General features: G+C 39.3%; 1 protein-coding gene across 1 annotated transcript in view; it reads right to left on the bottom strand.

The window, feature by feature from the left end:
* Positions 1-20,968, bottom strand: part of cfap300 (cilia and flagella associated protein 300) — a 43,078-nt gene extending 22,110 nt beyond the window's left edge. Inside the window, exons 1-5 of the mRNA XM_052026568.1 lie at positions 20,862-20,968; positions 17,838-17,919; positions 13,711-13,786; positions 3,841-4,010; positions 1,890-2,062 (exon numbers count right to left, since the gene is read on the bottom strand). Of these exons, the coding sequence (XP_051882528.1) occupies positions 1,890-2,062; positions 3,841-4,010; positions 13,711-13,786; positions 17,838-17,919; positions 20,862-20,968 (608 nt within the window). The remainder of the gene's footprint in view (positions 1-1,889; positions 2,063-3,840; positions 4,011-13,710; positions 13,787-17,837; positions 17,920-20,861) is intronic.
* Between the last annotated feature and the right edge of the window lie 6,452 nt (positions 20,969-27,420).

Raw genomic sequence — 27,420 nt, 5'->3', positions numbered from 1 at the left:
TCGCCAGGTTTGGACTTCCAGCGGACATCACCTCTGACAGAGGGGCACAGTTCACATCAGGGTTCTGGACAGCACTGGCGCAGCTCCTGGGCACCCGGCTACACCACACCACAGCGTTACCACCCACAGGCCAACAGCTTGGTCGAGCGGTTCCACAGGCACCTCAAGTCAGCCCTGATGGTGCGCCTCAGAGGGTCCACCAGGACAGATGAGCTTCCCTGGGTTCTACTGGGCATCCGCACGGCCCTCAAGGAGGACCTGGGCACCTCCTCGGTGGAGTTGGTCTACGGCACCCTCTTGATGGTCCCGGGCGGGTTCGTGCCGGAGGCCCAAGGTCCAGCAGGGATGCCAGCAGAAGTGCTGATGAAGCCACGGGACAAGGTGGGGAGCCTGGCACTGGTTCCGACCTCCAGACATGGCACTACACCGTCCTTTGTCCTTAGGGATCTCCGGGACTGTGAGTACATTTTCATTCGCAGGAGCATGCACAAGTCACCTCTGCAGAGGCCGTACGAAGGACCCTTCAAGGCGATCCGGCACAACGGATCTACTTGTGTCGTGGAGGTGGGGAGCCACGAGGAGACCACAGTGGACCGCCTCAAACCGATGCATTTGGACATCAGGCAGCCCGTGAAGATGCCCTTGCCGCACCGGTGGGGCAGGCCACCCAAGAGGGACACACAGACCGGGGGTCCCGCGCCCCCGATGGGCGATTCTGGGGGATGGTGGTGTAGCGGCCCGGAACCACAGAACTCGAACTGCCATTGGCGGCCGCGGGCGCATGCGTGGGAGTGTGACGTAGATTAACCGTGGGGCGGGCCTTCCGGCAGGGACCTCATGTCACTTCCGCTGCAGAGGCTCGCAGGTCTTTTTGGAGCGCGCGTGCTTTGTTTCAGTTAGTAAAGTGTGCTCCAGTCCAGCCTCCAAATCTCTGCGTTTTCTTTTCTGCCACTCGCCACGTATGGCTACACAGTTATGAAATCATTTTAATTGCTTCATTACTGCAGGAGCACCAGCAAGAGTTGAGCCCTCAACCAGGTTCATGGCACAGCAACAGGGAGGGCAGGGATTTGTGCCAGGTTTAACAGCACTATCAGTTAAATATCTCTCTATATTTAAAGCTATAATAACCCCTTTTAACACTGATTTTACTTGCTCTCATTCCTAGGCACCAAGCAAGGTATCATTGTATTCTTTACAAGCCATTAAACTGGAACACATACTCCTCTATGCAAATTGTATGTCCTTCCACTAACCCCATGCTGAGGTCACAAATCAGCATGATCATGGTAATTCCCAAAGACCCTAAGGTCTGTATTCTTAAGGAAAGCTAATGTTTTATTCAGTTCATTGTTGTTTCTTCTGTTCAATTTCTAATACTTGCCTATGTAGTGTAGAGCCTATGTAATACTGATAATAGTCAAAGAGCAAAAATTATAAATCACAAAGTGTTCAACTTTTCTGAACATCACTTTTAATGATGGTTGCTCAGGCAGCAAAAGCAGCAATAGTGAAAACAAATGCTCGCATTATTTGCTGAAGGTTTTCTACCCTCCCCTGTTGTGGCAAATTTATTTATACTTGCAAGTTTATCGCTTCCTGAATTTTGTTTAACAGAAGCAATCATTTAAAAGAAAAACAAAAGTTTGTCTTTCAATATATTTTGGTACAATAGTGTATGTCATATATTAAATAGAGAACATCAAAAGATGGGAATTATTAAAGGAAAAAGAATGAAAAGATATGAACACTTCCTGCATTCAAGAGCATATCAGACTGCAGAAAAAAGGAAGGTAGGAAATCTTAATGTGTTTAATAGGCAATATGAGGACTTGAAAACTTCAAACATGACATTAAAAGATAATAATCTGAGGGTATATTTTACAAACCTGACTATTTCCTTGTAAACTGCCTTGGTGGTTTCTAGGTAAGGATCAAGCATATCTTCAAATTGACAGAGCATTCCACCCAAGCAGAAATGTTTGAAGAGGCAGAAGATAAATTCCTTACGTTCTGTATCACTGAATATTTGATAATTGTCAGAATCTTCCAGCAGTAATACCTAAATTAGATATAGAATACTTATCAGTGAAACTAAATGAAAAATTAGGAATGAATAAAATATCAATCACTTGCTTGCCAGATTAATGGTTAGCACATGGTATCATTCAGCACATTGCTCAAAAGCTCTTTTCTAGTTTATGCATCAGTTTTCTCTGTCATTCAAAGTTAAAAGTACAGGATTTGATTTTTGCTCTTCATTTCTTTTGCATAATTGGCCCATTAGTCTACTGACAAATTATGCAATTCTGTTCCAATGTCACAAGATAAAAGCTGTACTTCTACTTAACACTGTAAAATTATTAATGGTAACTAATTTATAACAACACAGTTTTAAGATGAAGTTGGATGTTGTAACAGAATACAAAATAGCAGAGTTGTATTGAAATGTAGAACCATAACAAAAGTGGAAGAGGTTCAGGTGAGTCATTTTGTGGTATGTCATCTGCATAACACCAGCAATTTGAGGATATGCATTTTTCATAAGTATTCTGTGTAGGGGAGCAAAAACAAGGCAATTATCCTGTTTCACTTAATGGAAGGATTCAATGCAGAAGGCACCACTTTAAAGTGGTTGTAGAGAGGGCTTCAAAATTCATAGATTTCCAGATAGATAGCCCATTCTTAGTTAAGGGTTCAACAAACCAACCAAATACTAGCAGCACAGTGGCACAGCAGTTAGTACCACTGCCACACAGCTGCAGTGACTTGGGTTTAATCCTGTCCTTGTATGTTGTCCATGTGGATTTTTCATATCCTCCCTGTGACTGCACGGTTTTCCTCCCACATCCCAACAACATGCTGGTAGGTCAGCTGGCTACTGTAAATTACCCTGTGTTTCATTGTTTGGCAAGGAATTCATGGGATGTTGATGGGCATGTGAGACAGAGTATGTTGTAGGGAAATGGGTGATGGAAATGGGACTGATGGGAATGTTCTGAGAGCTGGCATGGACTCAGTGGGCTGAATAGCCTCCTTCTATGTTATAAGAAAATTACGGGGGAGAAATATTAGTGAGGCTGCGGACACTGCATTCCACACCAAATTGCTCCCCAACGGTTACTTCAAATCTTTAATTATCTCAGTATGTTAGTTTAAAACATAAAAAATAAATTCAGAGAAACCAAAGAGGATGTTTTACAATTATCTCAGCATCAATAAGCATTAACAATAAATCACTTTATTATACAATCAACTTAGCAGTTATGCAGACTCATAAATTTCAAAGAATTAATTGATTGTACTGTTCAATCCCTTTGCATTGATGTACAACTTTCTTTAACTAAACAGTAACAACAAACCGTATTTATATAACAACTTTAATGTAGTAAAACATCCTGAGGCATTTTACAGGAACATTTCCAAACCACATTTAACAGCGAGCCATACTTGGAGATAACTAAGAGCTTGGATAAAGAGCTAAGTTTAAGAAGTATTTTTAAAGAGGGCAAGAATGGTAAAGCAGTATAGTACAATCATCAAACTTTGGCAATGACACTATAAATCTGGCCTGGATTAAGCAATCTTTAAAATCACCAATATTAATACTACTTCTCATTTGACAAAAATACTGCTTCAGCAAAGCTTTGCATCTTGCAGTCACACCAAAAGATAAAGAAGAAACTCAGTTATAGCAGGTAAGCTCAATTACAGGTCTTAAACTGGGAACATTTTGCTTTTGTAGGAAGCATTCCATCTACTTACACTTTTAAAATGAATTAATTTTATACACTGTTGCCATCAGCATATAATGGCAGTTTTATTTGATTAAGGTCTTACCTGTCGAAGCTGATCAGCGACAACAAAGTCCCCATAGAATTCATCCAAACATTTATTAATGTGCCCTGTTTCTCGAACAATGTCATTACTGTACAAACAGTCAAAGAATGACATTGAAACTTGCTTGCAAGGAATTTCCTCTGCTTCTATTTTCTTAACTTCCACTCCTACTAAGAGAGTTGAAAATAAATGTAAACATTGGCCTAGAAATTCAATTGCAAAGTGTATGCTTTCTAAATGCTACATGACTGAGTGCAAAAATCGACACCAACGTCTGATCACAACCTCATTGCACTCATGGAACTTACAAAATATCTTTGACTGGTTTCTTCCATGCATATGACATGGCTATGCTTGAAGTACATAGAATATACATGGATTATGTCAGTTCACACATAATGCCCAATTTCCAGTTTCCCTTTCAAACTGAAGCACCAAAATGTAATTGAGACGGTGTGGATCTCATGCAGGAAAGGAGGCCTTAACTGCAGACATACTCTGAATCTGTGCATTTTACAGAAATCATCAAATATTTGCAGGTTTGCTGAGGAGCAATTTGAAACTGAGCCCACTTTATTCCATGATGGAAAACTGCAGGTGGAAGTCATGTGATGAGTTTTGGTGAGAGCTGAGCTCAAGACTGCATTTCATCATTGATTATAGAGTCACCGAGTCATATGGTTGTCCAGCAGAGAAACAGGCCCTTTGGTCGACAACGTCCATGCCAACATTTTTTCCCATCTACACTAATCCCATTTGCCCACAGTGGTAATATCCTTCTATGCCTTGCCTACTTAAGTGCCTGTCTGAATGTGTCTTAAGTGCAGTGATTGTGTCTGACTTCACCACCTCATCTGGCAGCAAGTTCCAAATCAACCATTCTCTGTGTAAAAAAACTTTCCCCTCAAATCCACATTAAAAAGCTTCCCTTTCACTTGAATCCTATGCTACCTGCTTTTGATCTCCCTATCATGGGAAAAAGATTCTAACTATCTATGCCGCTCATAATTTTATATACCTCTATCAGTTCACCCCCACCCCAGCCTCCTTTGCTCCAAGGATAACAAACCTAGCCTATCTAACCTTTGCCCATAATATGGATTTCTCTGCTTCCTAAAATTTAGTACGTCATGGGCTCTGGGCTCCAAATGTGCCTTTGGAACACTACATAATTATACATTTTCTCTTTCCTGTGTTCTTTGAGGTCCCTGCAAAAATGCAAAGGCAAAGTTCCATAAGCACATAAGGAAAATGACCAGGAGTTGACAGTATACCATTCACCAATCAAAAGATCTTGGCTGATCTGATCTTTGGCATCAGCATTATTTTTCTCTCAATTCCTCATAAATCTTGATTATTCTGCACTCTAAAAATCATCTTTTTCAACCTTGAATGATCCAATGTCCACACTTTGTGGAGTGCAGAATTTGAAAGATTCACATCCCTCTGAGAGAAGAAATTTCTTCTTCTTTCTCTCTTAAATGAATGACTTCTTATTCTTCAACAATGCTGACACCTTTTCAGAGTCTATGGAATTTTGGAAGATCACAACCAATGCATCCACTATCTTTTCAGCCACTTCTTCTGAGACCTTGGGATGAAGGCCACCAGGTTCAGGGGACTTATCAGCCTTTAGTCCCATGAGTTTGGCTAGCAATTTTTCTCTAGTGAAAATGATTGTTTTGAATTCCTTTCTCTCTTTTGCCTCCTGATTTTCCTCTGTTATTGGAGCTTTCAGTACCTTGAAATAAAAACAGATAGAAAGTATTTGATCAAAGTTTTCCTAATTTCTTTATTTCCTATTATTAATTCTCTAAGGGACCAATATTTACTTTGACAGATATTGCCCCCCCCCACCTTTATGTACTTGTAAAAGCTGTCTCTTTTTGTATTTAACACTAGGTCACTCTCCTTATTTATTTTCTCCCTCTTCAGGTTATCTTTTGCCAATTTCTAAAATCTTTACAATCCTCTAGCCTGCAATTTATCTTCACAACATTATAAACATTTTCTAACAATTTGATACCATCCTTAGCTCTATCTTTCTCATTAAACTAGGACCATCATCTAAAATCACGATCCTTTTGCTGCAGCATGAATTGCTGTGAATAACCTGCACAATGCTTCTAATTACAGAGCAGATGAAATTTCAGGCCAGGACTTTTTTTGGGAAATTCTTAATCATACAGCAATCAATATGTGAAATGGATGCCCAAATACATCAAAACAAGCAAAAATTGAATGCTGTGATAAGGGACTTCTGCATGTCTAAATGGATGATCTGTGATAGTCAGGTAGCATGTGTTATCTATTATTTTGACATTACTAGATTTTTGCAATAAAAATGTGTTTGAGGATTGTATAGATTTAACATAACTCTCATTAGCTACAGCTAATGGGTGGAGAGAAGTTTGAAAGGCTATGAATGCAGATCCCACTGGTAAAAACCCATTTTCTAATTGACTATGCCATCCAGTTTCCCAATACTTTTCAATTAGGGGTTAAAGGAAGACAAGTTTCTCTCCACTCATTGAGAATATAGCAAAAACAGAAATGCTGGAAATACTCAGCGAGTCAGGTAATATATGTGGAAGAGAAACAACTTTTAAAGTTCAGGCCAATAATTTTTCATAAGCAGTGAAAAAAAAGCAAGCAATGCTTAAAATGTGTGACAAGTTTATAAACAAGGAAAGTAGAGAGGGAAGGGAAAAAAGGAAGATCTAGGATAGGATGAAAGGAGAATATTAAATTATAAAAGGCAATGATAAAAGGTATGATAGTACAGGATAAATACAGATGACAATAGGACCATTAAGGAAACAAATATTAGATCCAAAGAAGGTAAAAAGTTTTTCCTCTTCCTGTTTAGGAGTCTCCTCTGCAATAAGGTTAACCCTTTACATACCATATGGTCTTAGTCTGTTAAAATGGATAAGATGATTAATTTTGTTTAATGGAATACGAACAGTTTAAATAATCCAATTAAGCGCACAAAGATCTTTAAAGTTTTTCATAGACTGAACGCTCAGATTATTTTTGCTCAAGAGACTCATATTAGGAGAGAGGATACTCAGCGCTTTTATAGATTTTGGAGGGGTCTACAGTTTCATTCTAATTCACAAGCAAAGGTGAAAGGAGTGTCTATTTTTATAGACTCCTCAATTTCATTTGTTCATCATGAAACAATTTCAGACCCGAATGGTAGATTTCTATTAATTACTGGCTTACTTCACAATAAAAAAGTAGTTATGGTTAATGTTTATACACCTAATGTTGATCATCCTGAGTTTTTTAAACATTTATTTGCTTCTTTTCCTAATTTAAATGAATATACGTTGATTATGGGTGGAGATTTTAATTGCTGTTTAAACCCTTTGATGGATAGATCTGCGTCAAATCACGTACTTCCAAACAAATCCGCTGTCTTTATTAATTCTTTCTTAGTTGATTCCGGAATCTTAGAAGTTTGGAGATTTTTACACCCATATGATAAAGAATTTTTATTCTTTTCTCATGTTTATCACAACTACTCTAGGATTGATTACTTTTTTATTGACTCGCGATTAGCTCCATCTGTTATTAACTGTAAGTATGATGCAATTGCCATTTCTGATCATGCGCCATTGAAACTAACAATTAAATTAGCAGACGTACCCTCTGGTGTCAGACAATGGCGACTCAATTTTCTCTATTGCAGGATTTAGACTTTGTTCTTTTTATTAAAGAACATATTTCCTTTTTCTTTTCAACTAATTCTACAGAAGAAATTTCCAGTGGAATATTATGGGATACCTTTAAAGCTTATATCCAGGGTCATATTATTTCATACTCTGCTGGATTGAAAAAACGAACTAATAATGAAATACGTATATTGGCTGATAAGATTAAAGAAATTGATAAAAAATACTCTGACGCTCCTAATTTGGAGGTTTTTAAAAAGAGAACTGAACTTCAGTTACAACACAGTTTATTATTAACATCTCCAATTGAAAATCATTTACTCAGAACTAGGAGTCAGTTTTATATACATGGTGATAAATCCGGTAAATTGTTGGCCAACCAACTGAAAGTTGCTTCAACTAAATGTCAGATTATTAAAGTTCGTAAATGAGATGGTAATTACACGGTGGACCATGATCAAATTAATAAATCTTTTCAAGAGTTTTATTCTTCTTTATATCAATCAGAACTTCCTGAAGACCCTACATTAATGCATGAATTTTTAAGGAATTTGAAGACTCCGAAATTATCACTTAATGAACGTTCAATATTAGATGCACCCATTTCGGAGGAAGAAATAAAGAAAGCAATTTTTTCAATGAATTTGGGTAAAACACCTGGTCCCGATGGGTATACAGTCGAATTTTTTAAAATCCTTTTCTGATCTTCTCTCTCCCTGGTTAGGTAAAATTTTTAAAGATGCCCTATCAGTAGGTAAATTACCACAATCTTTTTATGAAGCAACTATCTCTTTAATTTTGAAAAAGGATAAAGATCCTACTGAATGTGCATCTTACAGACCTATTTCTTTATTGAATGTGGATTCCAAAATTTTTTCCAAAATATTGGCTTCTAGACTGGAAAAGGTACTCCCACAAATTATTTCTGATGACCAGACAAGATTTATTAAGAATCATTATTTGCATTTTAATATTAGGAGGTTAATGAATATTGTATATACCCCTTCATCTACAATCCCAGAATGTGTTATCTCGCTAGATGCCGAGAAGGTGTTTGATAGAGTCAAATGGGAATATTTATTTAACACACTTGAGAAATTTAATTTTAGTCCAAATTTTATATCCGCAATTAAATTGATTTATCATACACCTATGGCTTCAATACTTACTAATAATCAGAGATCCCCCTTTTTTAGGCTTTTTCGAGGCACTAGGCAGTGTTGCCCTTTGAGTCCTTTACTATTTGACATTGCCTTGGCAATTGCCCTTTGGGACTCTTCTAACATATCTGGTATTACTCGTGGAAAGGGGATCCATAAGATATCACTATATGCAGATGACCTGTTACTTTATATCTCTAACCCGGAGAAATCTATCCCTGCAGCACTATCATGGCTTGCTCAGTTTAGTGTTTTCTCTGGTTATAGATTAAATCTTAATAAGAGTGAACTTTTCCCATTAAATATGCAAGTCCCAATTTACAGGAAGTCCCCGGGTTACGAACGAGTTCCGTCTTTGAGACTGTTCGTAACCCAATTTTGTATGTAACTCAGAACAGTGTCCGCGCATGCGCACTTGGGCCTGGGATTGTGGCTGCACATGACCCCAGCCACACATACGCACTTGGCCCGAGATTCCCCGGCCGCATATGCGCACTTGGCCCGGGGTTGGGCCAAAGAAGGTGTACCGCCACCGTGGTAGGATCGGGGGCCAGGCCCGCTTACAAACCGACCACAAAGGTCGGTTCATAAGTACGGGTGTTCGTAAGTTAGGCGTTCGTAAGTCGGGGATTTCCTGTATAGGCAATTACCAATTAGGTTAGTGACTAATTATTTTACGTATCTGGGTGTCAAAATTACCAAGAAGCATAAGGACTTATTCAAAGTTAACTTTTAACCTTTAATTGATCATGTTAAACAATTGTTTACTAAATGGTCCCCATTGTCTCTATCATTGATCGGTCGAATTAACGCGATTAAGATGACTATTTTACCAGAATTTTTGTATTTATTTCAGGTGGTTCCAACTTTCATTTTGAAATCCTTTTTCGATTCTATTGATTCTAAAATTATTTCACATATATGGCGGAATAAAAATCCAAGGTTAAGTAAGAAATATTTACAAAAATTAAAAAAGGATGGTGGTATGGCTTTGCCTAACTTTAGATTTTATTATTGGGCAATTAATATTAGTTACTTAATTTTCTGGGCACAAGATTTAGATGTAATTCAATGTCCTCGATGGGTGTACCTTGAGTATGAATCAGTGCAAGGATTTTCATTAGCTTCTATTTTAGGAGCCTCACTCCCTTTTGCACTTACTAAATTGAGTAAACAAACGATTAACCCAATAGTTAAACATACAATACGAATATGGTTTCAATTTCGTAAATTTTTTGGATTGAATAAATTCATTTTATCAAGTCCTATTCAATCTAATTTTTTCCTTTCAACCATCTAGAATTGACTTAGCTTTTTCTTTATGGAAAATGAAAGGAATAACATGTCTTTGTGATTTATTCATTGATAACTGTTTCATGTGTTTTGAACAGTTGTCTAATAAATACAATTTGCCTAGATCACATTTTTTTCGATATTTACAGATTAGAAACTTTATAAAAATCACTTTACCTTCTTTTCCGATACTATATAAAATTGAAATTACGGGAAAAATCTTAGGTTTTAATCGTTATCAGAAGGGCTTGATAGCAATAATGTATGATCTGATTATGAAAATACGTATAGAGACACTTGATATAATTAAGAATGAATGGGAAAGAGCAATCCAGATCCTTTTACCTACAGAGACATAGAAGAAAATTCTTCAATTAGTTAATACATCTTCAATGTGTGCTGGACACTCTTTGATACAGTTTAAGGTGGTCCACAGGACCCATATGTCGAAGGACAAGTTAGCCCGTTTTTATCACCATATAAACCCTATATGTGACAGATGTAATTCAGAGGTATCTTCCCTGACACATATGTTTTGGTCCTGTCCTCTTTTGGAAAAATATTAGAAAGATATTTTTAATATTATTTCAACTGTATTGATATTGACTTACAAACCCCATCCTATGACTGCAATTGTTGGGTTACCAATGATGGATTCTGGCCATTTATCCGCTTCTGCTTGTCGTATGATTGCAATTTGTTACATTAATGGTCAAGAGATCCATTCTATTTAAATGGAAGGACCTTATACCCCCTACTACATTTCAATGGTTTTCTCAAACTATAACATGTTTAAACTTAGAAAAAATTAGGAGTGGTACTGTTGATCCTTCGCTTAAATTTGAGGAAGTTTGGAATCCATTTATTCAATATTTCCATACGATATGAGCAGACCTTTTTCGAATCCCCTTCAATAACCCTTGAATATAGAGGAGCGGAGCTGATGACATAAGAATGTGTTTTTTTTTAATCGAAGAAATATCAGTCCAGTTTTTTCTTTGAACTTTTTGTTTAATATTACACTTTTATTTTGATTTGGGTTTTTTTTCTTTATATGATTAAATTTCTTTTCAATTATTTTGTTTACCATCATGTACACTTAGCAAGAGTGCGGGAGGTCTAGATTACATATTTTACTCCTTGTGAGTATAAATATTAACTGTTATTATTGTTATCCTGATCTCTTTGTATCATATGTATAATCATTAATGTTATGTACATTAATTTGAATTAACTTGAAATTCAGTAAAAAGATTGAAAAAGGAAAAGTCAAAGAAAGTAAAAAGGGGTATTGGAGAATCATTGTCAACAACTACTCTCAAAAAATACCAATTTTCTTCAGACAGCAGTTGTTGGTAATGATCCTACTGCTCCCATTTATACCTCCACACATTTTGTCTCTGCACATGCCTACTAAAATCCCCTTTAACTTGTACCATCTCCCCATTATTATTTAATTTCTCCTGCTTTCCACTTCATCTCTAACCTTCTTTGCTCAGTTTCATGCTTTCAATCTTTCCATCAACTCTACTTGTTGTACTTACCTGTTAAATGTCTAATTATATCCAGATTAAAGATTGCCAACCTGAAGTGTTAACTTGAAGGATGCTGCCCAAACCACAAGGCTTTCCAACATCTTCAGATTTTACTTAAGATTTACAAAATACACGATATTTTGATTTTGTACTTCAGTGTTTCTTAATATTCAAAGTGAAATTTCTACATCTCCCATTTTCTCTCTATCCTATGAGTTAGGACTGTTCGCATGTATGATTTACTGGATGGAAGAACCAGAGAGCTCCTGAATGCAGCTTGATGAGTTTCAAGTGGAAAAGAAAATACATAAGATAAAGTACATGGAGGTAAGGTGCTTTTCAAATGGTAGCTCAACAACAACAATGGCAAACACAAGATCATACCTCCCATAATTTTGCAAGAATCAAAAAAATGAAAGACAGAGAAAATTAATTTTAAAATCTTAGGGGAAAGGCTACTGACCAATATTAATTACAAGCCCACAGATTCTCATTGGTATCTCTAATCTATTCCACTCTCCCAGTTTCTCTGCCTCTGTTGTATCTGTTCTGATAATGAGACTTTCCATACCAGTGCCTCTGAGATGTCTTCCTTTATCATTATTCATGGATCTCAACCCAACTTCCTCTATTTCTCGCATTCTATTCTCACTTCCTCCAAGCCAAAGCAAGGATAGGGCTCCATATGCCCTCTCCTTCTACAAATCAGTCTTCAGATTTAACAGAGCATCCTTCATAATTTCCATCACTTTCAATGAGATTCCAACCCGGACACATTTTCCCCTCACTTCCTCTTTCAAGAAATTTTGAAAGGGTTGTTCCCTTTGTGATTCTCTAGTTCGCTGTTCCATCTCCACCAACCAAGTCACTTTTCATTACATGCTCCCAAGCAATGACAGGAGGTAAACACCTGCCCTGTAGTCTCATCAATCCCCACCAGCCAGGGACCCAAACATTCCTTCCAGATGAAGCAGCAATTCATTTGCATTTCTTCCAATCTAGTTTATTGCATTTGGTGCTCACAATTTCATTTCCTCTACACTGGAGAAAGAAATTGGTTGATTACATAGCAAAACACCTCTGTTTAGTCTGCAAGGTGGACCCTAGTCACTTATCATTTTAATTCTACACCTACTCCACTGTGATACCTCTGTCCTTGATGTCCTTAACCTTACCATGAAGCCCAACATAAATTCAAGGAAAAGAATGTGATCTTCTGCCTGTGGCAGCTTTTGGACTCAAAACTGAGTTCATCAATTGCAGATAATCAACTCGTTATGCTTGCGTCAGAACAAGCCAATTCTGATGCAAGGTCATCAATCTTAACTCAGTTTTTCTCTCTCCACTGATGCTGCCCAATCTGCTGGTATTTGCAGCATTCCCTCTAGTTTCAGATTTCTAGCAACTACTGTGGTCTGCAAATCACAATTTGAGGAGGTTCTTCTGTTATTTTCTCTTCCTATCTGCTGTTAATCATGTACTCCGAAAGCATTGTGCTGCTTAGATAACTATGGCCCCCACCAGTATTCCCTTTGTTCTCTCTCCCTCCTCCTCTCTGCAATTTAAAAAAAACACTTGTTTTCTCACTATTCCAATCTAGATGAAGGGCATTTATCTGAGACGTTAACTCTGTTTCTCTCTCCACAGATGCTGTCTGACCTGCTAAGTACTACCAGCAATTCTGTTTTTATTTAAAATGGCAGAATTTAGTTCAATTCAGATTCCCATTTAAATCAGATCATATATAAGTTTACAATGGTGTTTTCCTTAGAATATTTTTTATGTAGGTTATAGACTCAGCAGCTGCATCACGGGCACAATCCTCCCCAACACTGTGGACATCTTAAAGAGGCGGTGCTTCAAGAAGGCGGCACCCATCATTAAGGACTCTCGTCATCCAGGACGTGCTCTCTTCTTGTTACCACCATCAGTGAGGAGGTACAGGAGCCTGATAACCCACACTCAGTGATTCAGAAACAGCTTCTTCACCTCTGCCACCAGATTTCTGAATGCTCCACGAACCCATGAACACTACTTCCTTATTCATTTTTTTGCACTATTTAGTTTTGTAATTTCTAGTAATTTTATGTCTTTGCACTGTTACTGCTGCTGCAAAACAGCAAATTTCACGTCATACAAGTCAGTGATAATAAATCTGATTCTGATTCAATGACTTTGGTGCCAAAAATACATTGGTCATACCTAGAGTTGTCCATTCACAAGTTAAAGGTGAGACCATTTTAAGATTGGTCACAACACTGGGATCCTTGAAAAATGCCTATGGATTTAGAACACATAAAATAATTATATTTAATAAACAGATATAATAAATACCTACTAAATGATTAATCATATATTTCTAAGTATATGCTTCTTAAGTTTAAATTCAATTCACTGCCTGGGAAGTATCTTCAGATTACATTAAGAGAATAAGATGCTCTATGAATGTAGATTTTTTTTGTCTCCCCCATTGCTCTACAAAGATTAATCTTAACTGTAGGTCTGTCACCTCTGAATTTTGAGGTTGTGGGTTCAGGTTCTATTTTAGAAATGTGACCAGAAGGTCCAGGTGGAAAGTCCCATGCAATACTGAAGGAATGCTGCTCTGTCAGTGTTGCCATCTTTCAAATGAAATATTAAACTACTCTTTCCGGTAAATTAAAGATCCTATGATACTCAACTGATGAAGAGCAAGAAAGTTTTCCATTATTTATCCTTCACTTAAATAATTAAAGTAGATTATCTGGTGATTACCTGGTGATCATCATTGTTTGTGAGACCTTGCTGTGCATAAATTGGCCACCATATTTCCTACATCAACACAATGACTATACTTCAACTATAAGCCATTTGGGATGTCCTGAAGTCCTGAAAGATGCCATAAAATGCAGGTTCTACTGTCTGTTTACAATTTGCTCCACAGCAGAACCTAATGGTTTAGTAGTTCATCTGTGGTTTTCATGGATTATTGTGCAATAATTATGCTGATTGTGAGCCCACCAAAGGAAGGTTCAGTAGCTCCCAAGGACCAAGATATCAGATACAATTGCTTTCGTGGTGTACACGCTCCTTCAAGCATTTCGGAGACAACAAATGAAAAGAGTGAGTCTCGGATTGGGACTAGGTCTGGGAGTCGGAAGAGAAGGCCAGCAGTTCAGGGCATGGTCGGGGCCTGAGGAGAGGAGGAGAGAGGGAGATCAAGTGGGGAGCACAGTGGCTCTGCAGGTAGTGCTACTGTCTCACAGCTCCTGCATTCTGAGTTTGATTCTGATCCCCAGTCCTGTCTTTGTGGAGCTTGCATGTTCCTCCCATAACTGCGTGGATTTTCTCTGGGTGCACTAGCTGCCTCCTCCAGCCAAAGATGTGCTGGTTAGTCGGTTAATTGACCATTGTGAATGGTAGATGGGAGGGAAATCAGCATGAAGTTGATGGGCATGTAAAAGGGAATAGGTTAAAAGGAACTAAGTAGGGGAATGAGATTGGTCTGAGAGTCGGCAAACACTTGGTGGCCTGAATGGCCTCTTTCTATATCATACGTAAAAAAATACAAAATAAATATATAAGGTGGAGATGATGTAATCTTACGATCAATATCTCATCCAGTAATTACAGCCTTGAAGATTTGGGGATAGTGGAATTTAGAAATCAAGGCCAAGGGACATGACTGGAGTCTGGGTCAAGAGATCAGGGCCAAAGTGGCTAGAAAAGTTGGTGAGGTGGTGGGTAAGGGTTTGGTGAACTGGTGGGAGATTGGAAGGAGAGAAAGTAACTTTTAAAAAAGGTAAAGTGGAACCGCTTGGGTCGGATTTCTACTTCTGGGTTGGAATCTTCTCAGGATGCTCCCTTCAAATCATGCCACTACACAGGCAACACTGTTGAGGAAACCAGGGTGTTCCAGGAGTGCCTAACAAAGGATCAATGCAATCTAATTTCCCACTCCAAAAGAATTACTTCATCACAGAGACAACTGCCATGGAAATCATAAGTGTAGGAATGATTCATGGCCAGAATACTTGACAAATTTCTGGAGTGATGTGGTCGTGGTCATGTCGCACTTCATTTTGTGCTGAAAAATAAATTTAAATTCTGAGCCCATTTTGTTCTTGTGTTCCATTAAATTATACACTACTTATAACTGTCAGTAAGTTATTGTTGAAAATTTTTATTTGTAATTAAGTACAATAGCATTGGAATATTGATTTATATCTTTCTTGTATCTAAAACTTGTTTGACTCATGTCAAAGAACAGGGGTGTAAAATTTTGTGGTAAATCATCCAAACTAGCACCAAACATACTGGTAGTTTTAAAATAGGTGAATTATGCCCTGAACCAGTTCAGATTATGTTTTCTGAGATTCTCTAATGCTAGTTTAAGATTTAGTTCACTGATAGCAAAGCCTGTACTGAAACTGGCCACACCCAGGTCGAAGCTGCAAGATTTTGCTGATGACACTGCTCTTGAAAGTCATTTTCATGGGTACCTTGGTATATTTTAAATATTTTTCATAGCAAGAATATGGAATTCACTGAGAAAGTGATTAATCCATGCTAATATAGCTACTAGGTAGTTCTGCTTTTATTAAAGTCATTGTTAGTGACTTTATATCACTCCACATACAGTTAATAGACGATAATTTTATTAAAAATGCTTAGTTTTGGTGATTAACTGATTTATAGCTGTATTAATAAAATTCACCAGGTTATCATCCTTATATTATGAAATACATTAAAATGAAAGCAAAAGAAAATAGAAATAATTACATTTTATTCTGCTGCCCAATTGCTTGGATTCATACAAGATTCTGGAATAGAAATTTATCTTTAGTGCTATAATATCAGATGCCTCCTCTCCCGAAATTCAATTCTATTAAGTCAACAGACAGTTATTATTATTATTAACAGTTTCTTGATTAGTAAGGGTGTCAAAGGTTACGAGGAGAAGGCAGAAGAGGGAAAAATAAATCAGCCATGCTCGAATGGTGGAGCAGACTCAATGGGCCGAATTACCTAATTTTGCTCCTCTGTCTTATGGTCTTATTATTGTGTCCATTTAGCATTAGCATTAGCAACTAAAAATGATTTCCCTCTTCTTTAAAAGTGAATGTGACCTAATCAGAACAACTCTGAATGGTTTAGTTGTGACCTGATTATGCCTGTAGAATATGCAATATTGGTTGTGAACAATTAATTGTTGTTTTTAGGCTGTTATGCCTTTCAGGATTATGTCATGTGACTAACATCTTTCTGGACTGCAACAATGTGCGTAGAATGTTCTGGAGACATCCTGACATCCTTGAATAAACTTCATTGGTGCTCTTTGTGTCTCAATTATACAGGGTAGTACATTCTGCAGTTGAGACTGGCTAACCAACCCAAGCCTGATGGGAATTGACTACATGTGTAAAGTTCGAGTTAGGTTTGATATATGTTCTAAAAGAATATTCGGGGTCAGGTTACGTTGCGTTGTGCCTGGCCAAACTGTCCTGGTTCAGATCAGGATGATTGCTTAGTTTTACCACGTGTCCTCTGTTCTTGATTAAATAACAATGTATGTGCAACAAAGCAAGTTTTTCTCCTGCTTTTCTACAGATGCCTCCAGGTCATTTTGGGTATGGAAAAAATTAGAAGTACTTCAGTTTGGGTCAAGTTTAGGCTGAGTTTTAATTTTATACCTGAACAAACCTCTATTCTGCAATAGACTTTAACAGTGAGATTAAGAACTCACTGAAAACATATACTTTGTAACACCCAAAGGAGAAACTCTATCCCATGATTATAAAAAGCATAAATGTACTGAAATGCTTCTAACTAAAACTATTAAACCATTCTGTATTTCCAGTATGGCAAGTAATCTTTTGCAGTGGTGCATGTAATAAACTTCTACACACATCTGGTGCAATCTTTTAGTCTAATATAAGTATGCAAAAGCACTGCCATATAGAGTAAACATGCTAAATTTTGAATAGATCTGATGCACTGCAAACCCAAACGCTAATCATTGTAAAAGTTCATTCAATTATTTTTCTGTATGTAAGACAAGTCAGGAGGAGATTATGCACGATTGTTTTGAAATTTCGTTTGAAAGGATAAGTTTACAGAAATTATGTATTTTATATCAGAGAAACTAAAACTGTTAGAGATGGACAAGTACAAAGTAAGGTTTAAATACTAGATCAATACACGAAAGAAAGCTCTTTAAAATTATTCTCTCACCAAATGAGATTTGCTTGCAGACATCTGAAGCAACAATTTAGGTGCCAAAACTAACATGACTAAATATTTAGCTTGACAGTTTATAAAAAAAATAATGAAAATACAACAGCACTCACTTGTACAAATTTGTCTTTATCATAAGGCTGAAAGTATTCATCAAAACTGAAAGCTTGGACCATGATCCTACCATGCATTGACCTACCAGGATAAAAATATAACTACTGAGAAAAGAAGGAAATTACTTTTATTAGAATCATCATTTACACCAAGTCAGTATTTTTTTAAAAAATTAAGCATTCACTCTGATTTTTAAAGTAATAAGCTCCCAAGTCCTATAATTTTGTTTTAAAAGTACTTTTCTTTAACATCTAGAGGGTACGCTCTGGGAACCTGATGAGAATAAAGACGTATGATAATATGTAATAAATGTAGTAATAATAATAATGACACTCAAGTTACTAAACAAATCAGGCCATGTACTGAGTGAATTAAGCAGGACAACCCTTTCCTCTGACCCTGCCTTGTCCGCTGACAGTGACGTTGCTCTATCATCTGCAATGTCCTCTTTTCTTGCCCTTTCTTCTGACATTATGCTTTGATCCTGCCCTGAACCCTAACATTGCTCTCTGAATGTGCCTTGTTTTCTGATCTGGACTTTGCTGTTTATGTTTGCCTTTGTGCCCAGGCCCCCTTTCTGTGTATTTATTTCTGGCTTTTGTTCCAAACTAACTTTATTAAAAGCAATAAAGGAAAAACAAAAAATGTTGGCAGATGTGCACTCCCGCCCTGTGGCATCAATAGATGTGAAAGTGCTTAGATGTTGCAGTGGACAGCATATGCTCCTTCGCTAGGACCAGCTTGAACGTGAGCATAATGTGGGATGTGGGGCAGGAAAATGGGATGGGCAGTCCCTTCAAGTACTCAAAGAAGGGCTGCAACTTTTCAAATTCAATACCTGCATGGAATACTGATTTATAAATCAAAAATATAAAAAATAACTACAGATGCTGGAAATCAGAAATAAAAACAGAAAATGCTGGAAAAATTCAGCAAATTAGGCCACAGTCCATGGATAGAGGCACCTAGTTAATGCTTCAGGTCATTGACAGAGGGCCATTGATTTGAAGCATTAATTTTGCCTTACTCTCCACAGGACGCAGCCTAACTTGCTGAGCATTTCCAGCACTTTTGGTTTTTAATTGCAGAAATTACAGGCTGTTTGGGAGTCTATGAGCGTATTTAAAAACCTCTGGCTCTATGCGACATTCTCACAATGTAAAATGGGAGGTTTACAATGAAGAGTCATCTCCATTGGTTAAGGTGACTCTACATGAGAGTCCTTCCTCCTGAATGCATGACCAGACAGGGGACGGGTTCCAGGAAATGGAGAGTATGCTAGTGCAGCCCACACAGGAAACCACTGAGGGTATTTTTGAGAATCAGTTCATAGTTGCATAGGGTCATTTCCAAAGGAGGATTTTGCATTGTAGGTTCAAGCAGTTTTAGCCAAACCAGGTCAGGATTGCACCACACTCCGCCTTTTCAACATCACAGTAATTAGCCTCCTGGAGGCTTTGGTTATTTTCCCATCTTTGATATTGCCTGACCTGCTTTTCCAACATCTGGTCCATGCCTACTTCAGTGTAGGAGCATTCCAACTGGAAGCAATCATGTCCCAGACTTTAACTAGATTCAGAGACAGAGACACAAGAAATTCTGCAGATGCAGATGTATCTGGAGCAATACATAAAAAGTGCTGGAGGAACTCAGTAGGTCAGGCAGCATCCATGGAGGGAAATAAACAGTTGATGTTTCAGGCCAAGACTCTTCATCAGAACTGGAAAGGAAGAGGGCAGAAGCCAGAATAAGAAGGTGGGGGGCGGGGGAGGAGCACACGCAGGCAGGTGATAGGCGAGTCCAGGTGAGAAGGGAAAGGTAGTGGGTGGGGAAGGGGGAAAAGATGTAATAAGCTGAGAAGTGATAGGCAGAAGAGGCTGAGGGCTGAAGAAGGAGGAATCCAGTTGGAGAGGGCAGTGGACCATGGAATAAAGGATGGGGGAGGGAGGAGAGGAGATGGGCAGGTTATCAAGGCGGGGGGAAGGGATTGGTCACTTTGGTTGCACCTGTAAAAGACATGCAATTCCATGAACGATCGTTGATTACACATGCCAATGGGACAGTGACCAGGCAGAAAAAATACATAGTTAACACACAGTCTCTGGAAGGATGCTCTACATGTAGATCTCCGTCAAGGTCTGAAAGTGGACAGTCACAGCAGGATATGGACACATATCAGCAGCTGATTGGCCTCCTCAATCACGAGACTACAACCAGTATTTCCTCTAGCCCCAAAGGAATTCAATGAACTTCTGATTTGGGCAGTAAAAAGGGGGTGTAACCAAAGTGACCAATCAGTGCTACAGCACTGAATTCACCAGTTGGTCTACAGTGGGTGCTTAGCCCCTATTTAGCACCCTCACCAGTTCGCTGGCCAGGCTTCCTTAGCAGGGCTCTCACAGACTCCCAGAGAGAGCAGGTGCATTGTGCTTCCTGTAAAAGATCTTGTCTACTCAGCAGGAAATCCATCTGACAAGGCCTTACCAGGAATCCAGAACATTTGTCCCAACTGGCCCTTGTGAAGGATGCAGCAAAGGCATTAGGCATTTATGCATCCTCTGCAAACCAACAGGATCTGCGACCATGAGCAGCATATCATTATTGTAAGGGGAGAGGACAAACTCTATGCTCAATCCGTGCAAACTAAACCCTGCCAAGAAGACACGGGAATGGCTCCAGGCAATTAGAATTTAAATGACCAGATATCTCCAAAGCACCCCCCCCCCCCCCCCCCGCCCCACAACCTCAAAGCAAATGGATGCCATCAAGGATTGATGAACTTCTGTCAGACACTCTGCAGTATGATCCACCCTATCAAATGTCTTCTCCTGGTCCATAGGAAGAAGAGTGACAGGCAAACCAGCCCTCTGACACTGCTGGATTAGGTACAGGACCAGATGGATGTATATTCTGAAGAGACCAGCCGTGAACATATAGGACTATGACCGCGCATCTTTCTCTGACCTTGTCTTGTCCTCTGACCCTGCTCAGTTTACACTGTAGACCCTCCCCGCCGCTTTTACCATTTCATAAACAGATCGCTGATTTTTCTATCATGCAGGAAGTTGATCTTCTTATTGCTCAGATGCCTGAAAGTGAACGGAGGCTTCGCATCTCTTTCCGCAGCCATGCTCCGCTAGTGTTTGATGGTTGCTAGGAGACGGCAGTCCTCGCTCAATTCCTTCCCCCGACTTCTGGTGCCAACGCAGCAGTTCCCGGCTCTCCGCCTGGTTCCGTCAACCACTCACTCGTCCACTCCTACCTGGACACGAGTGTTTGTAACCAGAAAAAAACTCGAGGAGGTAGGAGGCCATGACAGGCCAACCCTGAAAAATTAACAAGGTGAAATCTCTCCATGACTTGCAGCTTAATCCGACTGTTACTATTTTACACGTGGCACAGCTTTTGTAATCACAGTATAAGCATCTAATATCACGTCCATAACAATCCTTTCATGAACCAACGATTTTTTCTCTACCAAAACGCACCACTTTACATTTATACATATTGAAATTAATTTGCCAATTATATTTCCATCTTGCAAATGTATTACAGTGTTCTTTGCATTTCTTCTGTATTAATTATACCCCTGAATTTGTGTCATCTGCAAGGTTTGCTGTTGAATTACTGGTTCCTGAATGCAAATTGTTTTTGTAAATAACATATCCCCAGTATCGTGCCTCAAATTGGCATTTCACAGCTCCACAATATCTACTCTTGATAAATTCAAATCCTTTTATTATCTTCAAACCTCTCCTTTCCTAATTGCCAACTTTTCCCATTTACTCAACCCTGGTCGTTTTTCTAGCCTCAGAGTCACCAAATCTTTCTATTACTACTCTATCCTTCAGAGGATGAAAAGATTGACCAAAAACTTATCTGTACACATTTTTTTCTTTTTCTCCCCATCAAAACATTTTTATTAAAAGTCTCTTCATACACACCAACTCTAGGAGCTCTTGCATAAGTTCATTCTCATTTTTGGATCTACCTACCTAACCCCTAAGCACTATACTGTGCTCCAAGAGTGTAAGTGATAGAAAACATGCTACAAGACTGCCTGTGTGCCTGAGAAGGACCTTGGATAGTCAAGGTTGCTACATTATGACCTCATATAAATCCTAAATGTTATTTAGGTCACTTTTTAATTCATTGACAGAACATGACCATCATAGTCTAGATTGACATTTTTGTGCATTCTTAAGTGCTCCTGAATTAAATGGTGTGGAAAGCAGCTTAGAGTTAACCATCATATTGTTTGGACATTGGGACTCAGCTATACCAGCCATTGTAAATTGAAAGAAATATGAATGTTGCAGGGCAAGTTTCGATCTGGCTTTCCAACTGTACCTGCCATTTGTCTTGTTACAAAACTTTTATTTCAGTCTTTTTGCAACAGCAAAGAAACATCTCCCATTACTTAGCACCTCGCATTGCCAAGGAAACACCACGAAGTAATGCTTATCTTAATCTAGTGCTCAGCCATGATCCATGAAATGGAAGTAATTGGTTTATTTATGTCACATGTACCAAGATACAGTGAAAAGCTTTTGTTTGCATGCCATCCAGACAAATCATTCCATACATAAGTTCATCAAGGTTGTACAATAGGAAAACAAAACAATGCAGAATATTGTGTTACAATTACAGAGAAAGTGTAGTGCAGGTAGACAAATAAATTTCAAGGGCCATGACGAGGTAGATTGAGAAATCAAGAGGTCCGTTCTTATAACAGCGGAGTAGGAGCTGTCCTTGAGCCTGGTGGTACGTGTTCTCAAGTTTTTGTACCTTCTGCCTGATGGGAGGGAGTAGAAGAGAGAATGACCGGGGTGGGAGGGGTCCTTGATTATGTTGGCTGCTTTCCTGAGGCAGCAGGAAGTGTAGACTGAGTCAATGGAGGGGAGGCTTGTTTTCGTGATTGACTGGGCTATGTTTACAACTCTCTGCAATTTCTTGCTGTCCTGGGCAGAGCAGTTGCTATGCGGGCTGTGATGCATCTGGATAGGATGCTTTCTATTAGTCATCTGTAAAAATTGGTGAGGATCATCAGAGACATGCCAACTTTCCTTAGCCTTCTGTTGAAGCAGATGCACTGGTATGCTTTCTTGGCCATAGCATCCATGTGGCTGGACCAGGACAAATCGTGGGTGATATTTACACATAAAACTTGAAGTCTCAACCATCTCCACCTCAGCACCATTGATACAGACAGGGGCATGTACTCTGCCGCATTCCTGAAGTCAATGACCAGCTTGTTTGTTTTGCTGAGATTGAGGGAAGTCACCAAGGGATTCTGATGATAACATGATCTGGGAGTCATATACTGTATACTGAAAAGCAGGAGCTGAGTATGTAATGTTAAAGGGGTCAAAATTAAGTAAATAGGTAAAACTTGAGATGAATAAATTAAATGAATCATTCAATAATAGTTCACCTGAAGATTTCAACATTTATAAAGCTTGAGATAAAAATACAGATCAATAGATTTGTAAATTCAGCAAGCTCAAACAAAACAATCAAATTAAAAGTGAGAAGAAGAAACTAGCCTCTGGAAATACTGCAGGAATAATAGAAAGGAAATTCAATACAAATAGATACAAAAACGTGAAAAGAATGATCTGAGCTATATAAAAAGTCTTTGAAATGGAATAGCAGCTGAGATTAAGCACAATGATACACAGTTCTAGTATCCCAACTAAAATCAGCAATTTGTGCATGAAATGCAAGCCCTTGTCAGGATATATAGTTATGCCAAAGTGTTGACAGATTAGGGAGGAGCTTTGTGAGGGACTTTTATCAGGGAGTCAAGAGACACTAACACAGGTAAAATGGAGTTTGGTTCTTTGGTGGGCAGTTGCTCGTTGGTAGATTATAAACCAGCTAATGTGGTCGCCTTGTTCTTAAGAGGTGGACAAAACAGACACAGGCAACTAGAAGTCCATTAGTATTGTGCAAAATAAAGTGCTGATTATCAAGAGTAGTTTGAAGATCATTCATACAATAGCTGAGTTAACAGCAGTCAGCGTGATTTCAGATAGGGAAACTTGTGTGAGACCAATTACCTTCACTTCTCTGAGAAAGTACAAGCAATGCAGATGGAGTGTAGTAATCCATGTATTGTGCTATATCTCAGTTTGCACAAGGAAAGTGAAACTAATCTACAGGTCTAATATGAAATTGTTCCCTGTCACCTCTACTCTGCAACCTCAGTCATTGAGCTGCAATGTGTAGACAACACTTAAAGTGGAGTTCAGCTGCAAACTGAGAGCCAAGTCATTGTCAAGCTATTTATTGAATCATTTGAGAAAATGGGGCTTACACTTACCCACAGCAAAACAGAGGTCCTCATGATGTTCAGAGTGAATGTTGAGCATTTCCAGGGCCACCCCTTTCCAACTATGCCACCACTTCCCCCACCGCAATCCCACCAGCAGTATGTACCCTTGGATTCTAATAGAGGAGTCCGGAAGTTTGAATGTAAGGTATGGTACTGTCAGTTCAGTTTTGTCAGTCTATTGCTTAACAGATTTGGACTGCTCTCCTACTTGTCTCCAAATGATTTTGAGAAGCACTTTTCAAAATCCACTGAGCTTGGAGTCACTTTGCTATATCTGAATCTAGTACCTAGATCAATACCAGGCACTCTCTCTGGTTTCATTTTTACTGAGTTTCAGTGAAGTGGTTTTGATACAGCTGAAGAACTTGCTAGGTCATTTTACAGGGCAGTTAAGAGTCAAACACGGTGCGTGGGTCCAATGTCACATCAAGGTGGCAGATTTCCTTCCCTGGAGTCAGCAAGATAGGTTTTCACACCAATCTGGCAGTTTCATGTTCAACACGAGTGAGACCAGCTTCTTTTCTGGAAAAAAAACAAGATTATTTATTCAATGAAATTTAAATTTCCCAGCAGCAGTGGTGGGATTTAAATTCACATCTCCTTATCATTCATTGAAGCTTCTGGATTACTAGTTCACTAATTTATCACTTATTAAATCATCAATCCCCTCGCTAATGTCAGATCCAGTTATTTTCAAATCCACAGGTCCTTTCAGGAGTCCAGGAATGAGTTGAAAACAACTTGGTGCTTCACAAAGTTTTATTGGAAAAGCTTAAAAGAAAGAAAGTCACAGAGCACATGGCACTGGCTTTGATGAGCCGAGAGAAAAGGAACAAAAAATGAGCTCGGGCCGGGGGGAGAAGAGCAAGAGAGAGATTAACAAAAAGCAACACCTCTTATACCTGAGATAGAGTTATTCCTTAGCTAACAATAGTCCAATCAGGAAACTTATTAGATACTTGTGGCCAAACCACCAATGAAAAAAACCACATATTCACCTGATGGATGAACCAATAAGCTAGTAAGTGGCCATTCCTTGTGCAGCCACTTGAGGTGTATTAAACACTATACATGTTAAAAAACTAATTAAAACAGTTGAATCCAACACTAAGTACCTTCACCGTATTTACTAAAATAATTCAAAAAAGCAGCCCCACACTCAAAGGTATCATGCAGAGCCACTGAAGCAGATGAGAGAAATAGCAATCATCATTGTTGACGTTAAAAGCCCCTCCCAGTTTTGCTTGAGGGTCTCTGCTGGTGAGGCAAGTGGGCCTACATTGAAACATCACTTAAACAAACTGTCTCTGAGTGTGATCAGTGCCAGCACTTTGTGCTGAGTAAGCTGAAGTGGCCCAGGGATTTTTTTTAATTTCAAAATTAAACTTTATTCATCATAAAAGAGAAGAAACAGTGCAAAATTTTTACATTCATGGTCATTACATTCAGTAGTGTTCACTTTATTTTTTTTAGAAGTCACAGCTCCATTATCACTCATGTGGCCCCCTGGGTAGATACATCCGTTAATTCTTTGAGGGGCTTCCCCACCTGAATCAGCCCCTCCATGTGTGGTAGCGGAAGGAGCCTATACTGTGGTCCTTCCCCACAGAGCCACAAGATATCAAGACAAGGGAGCAGAAGTAGGCCATTTGGCCCATCGAGTCTGCTCCATGAGCTAAACTAATACTATTCCTATCTAGCCCCAGTTTCTGGCCTTATCCCCATATCCCTTGATACCTTGACTAATTAGATACCTATCAATCTCCTCCTTAAACGCCCCCAATGATTGGGCCTCCACAGCTGTATGTGGCAAATAATTCCATAATTTCACCACCCTCTGGCTAAAGATTTTCACCAAGCTTTAGTGCGTCCCTCAGCACGTACTCCTGCAGCCTGAAATGTGCCAGTCGGCAGCATTCTCTTACAGACAGCTTGCTGTGCTGGAAGACCAACAAGATTCGGGCAGACCAAAGGGCATCTTTCACCAAGTTGATGATCTGGCTGCAGCACTTGATGTCTGTCTCGGTGTGTGTCCCCAGGAACAGCCCGTAGATCAGAGAGTCCTCTGTTATGCAGCTGCTGGGGATGAAACGTGACAAGGACCCTTGCATCCTTCTCCACACCCCCTTAGCAAATCCTGCAAAGCAGTGGGTGATTTTCTCTTGAATTTCTATTGATTCTAATTACTTTGTGAGCTCTCCACATTGAATCTTGGCCTGAAGAAAGCTGAGACCAGTGGTATGCCACCTTTTACTGGGGAGGGCCAGATACACAATCCAGAATCAGAGATCCACTCACAGGAAACATGTTTTATTTCAGCCATATTTTTAGTCATGCTTAAACTTACAAGTGCCATAGTTCTTACTGCATCTCATTGTAACATCTGCATCCTCCTTGTTGCTCCAAACACTGACTCTCTGCTGCTCCTTTCCGTCACTCTGCTGCCTCCTCACTTCCTCCTTGTTGCTGCCTCTCTGCTTCACTAACTGGCCTAGTGTTGCTTCAGTTACAGCCCCCTTACTACCTCACCCACTGGTCTCTCAATGCTCCAGTTACTGACCCCCCCACTGCCTCACTCACTACCTCCTCTTTGTTCCAGTTACTGCTTCCTTAATATCTCACACATTGCCCCCTCACTGCTTCACTCATTTGCCCTTGCTGTTTCACTCACTGCCCCCTCACTGCTCCAGTTACTGCCTTCTCCCTGCCTCATGCACCAGACACTGCCCCCTTGCTCTTCATTCAGTAGTTTTGCACAGGCTACTTATCACGATGCACCTTCCCACCTTGCAGTCAAGGTATACCTTCAAAACTAGTGCCATCAGTACTAGACCCCAGCAACTGACTTGTGTCCACTGGTATTATATCACAGCATTATATAGCAACTGCCCTGTAACCACTAGTACTGTACCTGATTTATGTGATATGCGCACTGGTACTGTATTTCAGTGTTATACAGTGCAAGACCTCGCCCTCAAGTGTTATACCCATTATATAAAGGCACCAGAATGGCACACCTGGTTCGAGAGCTGGATTTGGGGATGTGCTGAAAAGATCAGACTGAGTCCCACATGGTCCCTGGGTCCCTAGTATCACATCCCTGGATAACTGGTCCCAGTCCCCACTATGCCCTTGGCCCCAGACCAGGATGGCTCTGTTGTTCTCAGCCCTGTCAAGGCCCCAAGTCCTGAGATATGGGGTTAGTGCAGGAAAATGACAATGATCTTACTGAATATCGGAGAAAG

Source organism: Pristis pectinata, chromosome 11 (genome assembly GCF_009764475.1).
Source record: "Pristis pectinata isolate sPriPec2 chromosome 11, sPriPec2.1.pri, whole genome shotgun sequence".
Classification (NCBI taxonomy): Eukaryota; Metazoa; Chordata; class Chondrichthyes; order Rhinopristiformes; family Pristidae; genus Pristis; species Pristis pectinata.
Note: the sequence above shows the minus strand (reverse complement) of the source record. Positions and strands in the feature narration are given on the sequence as shown.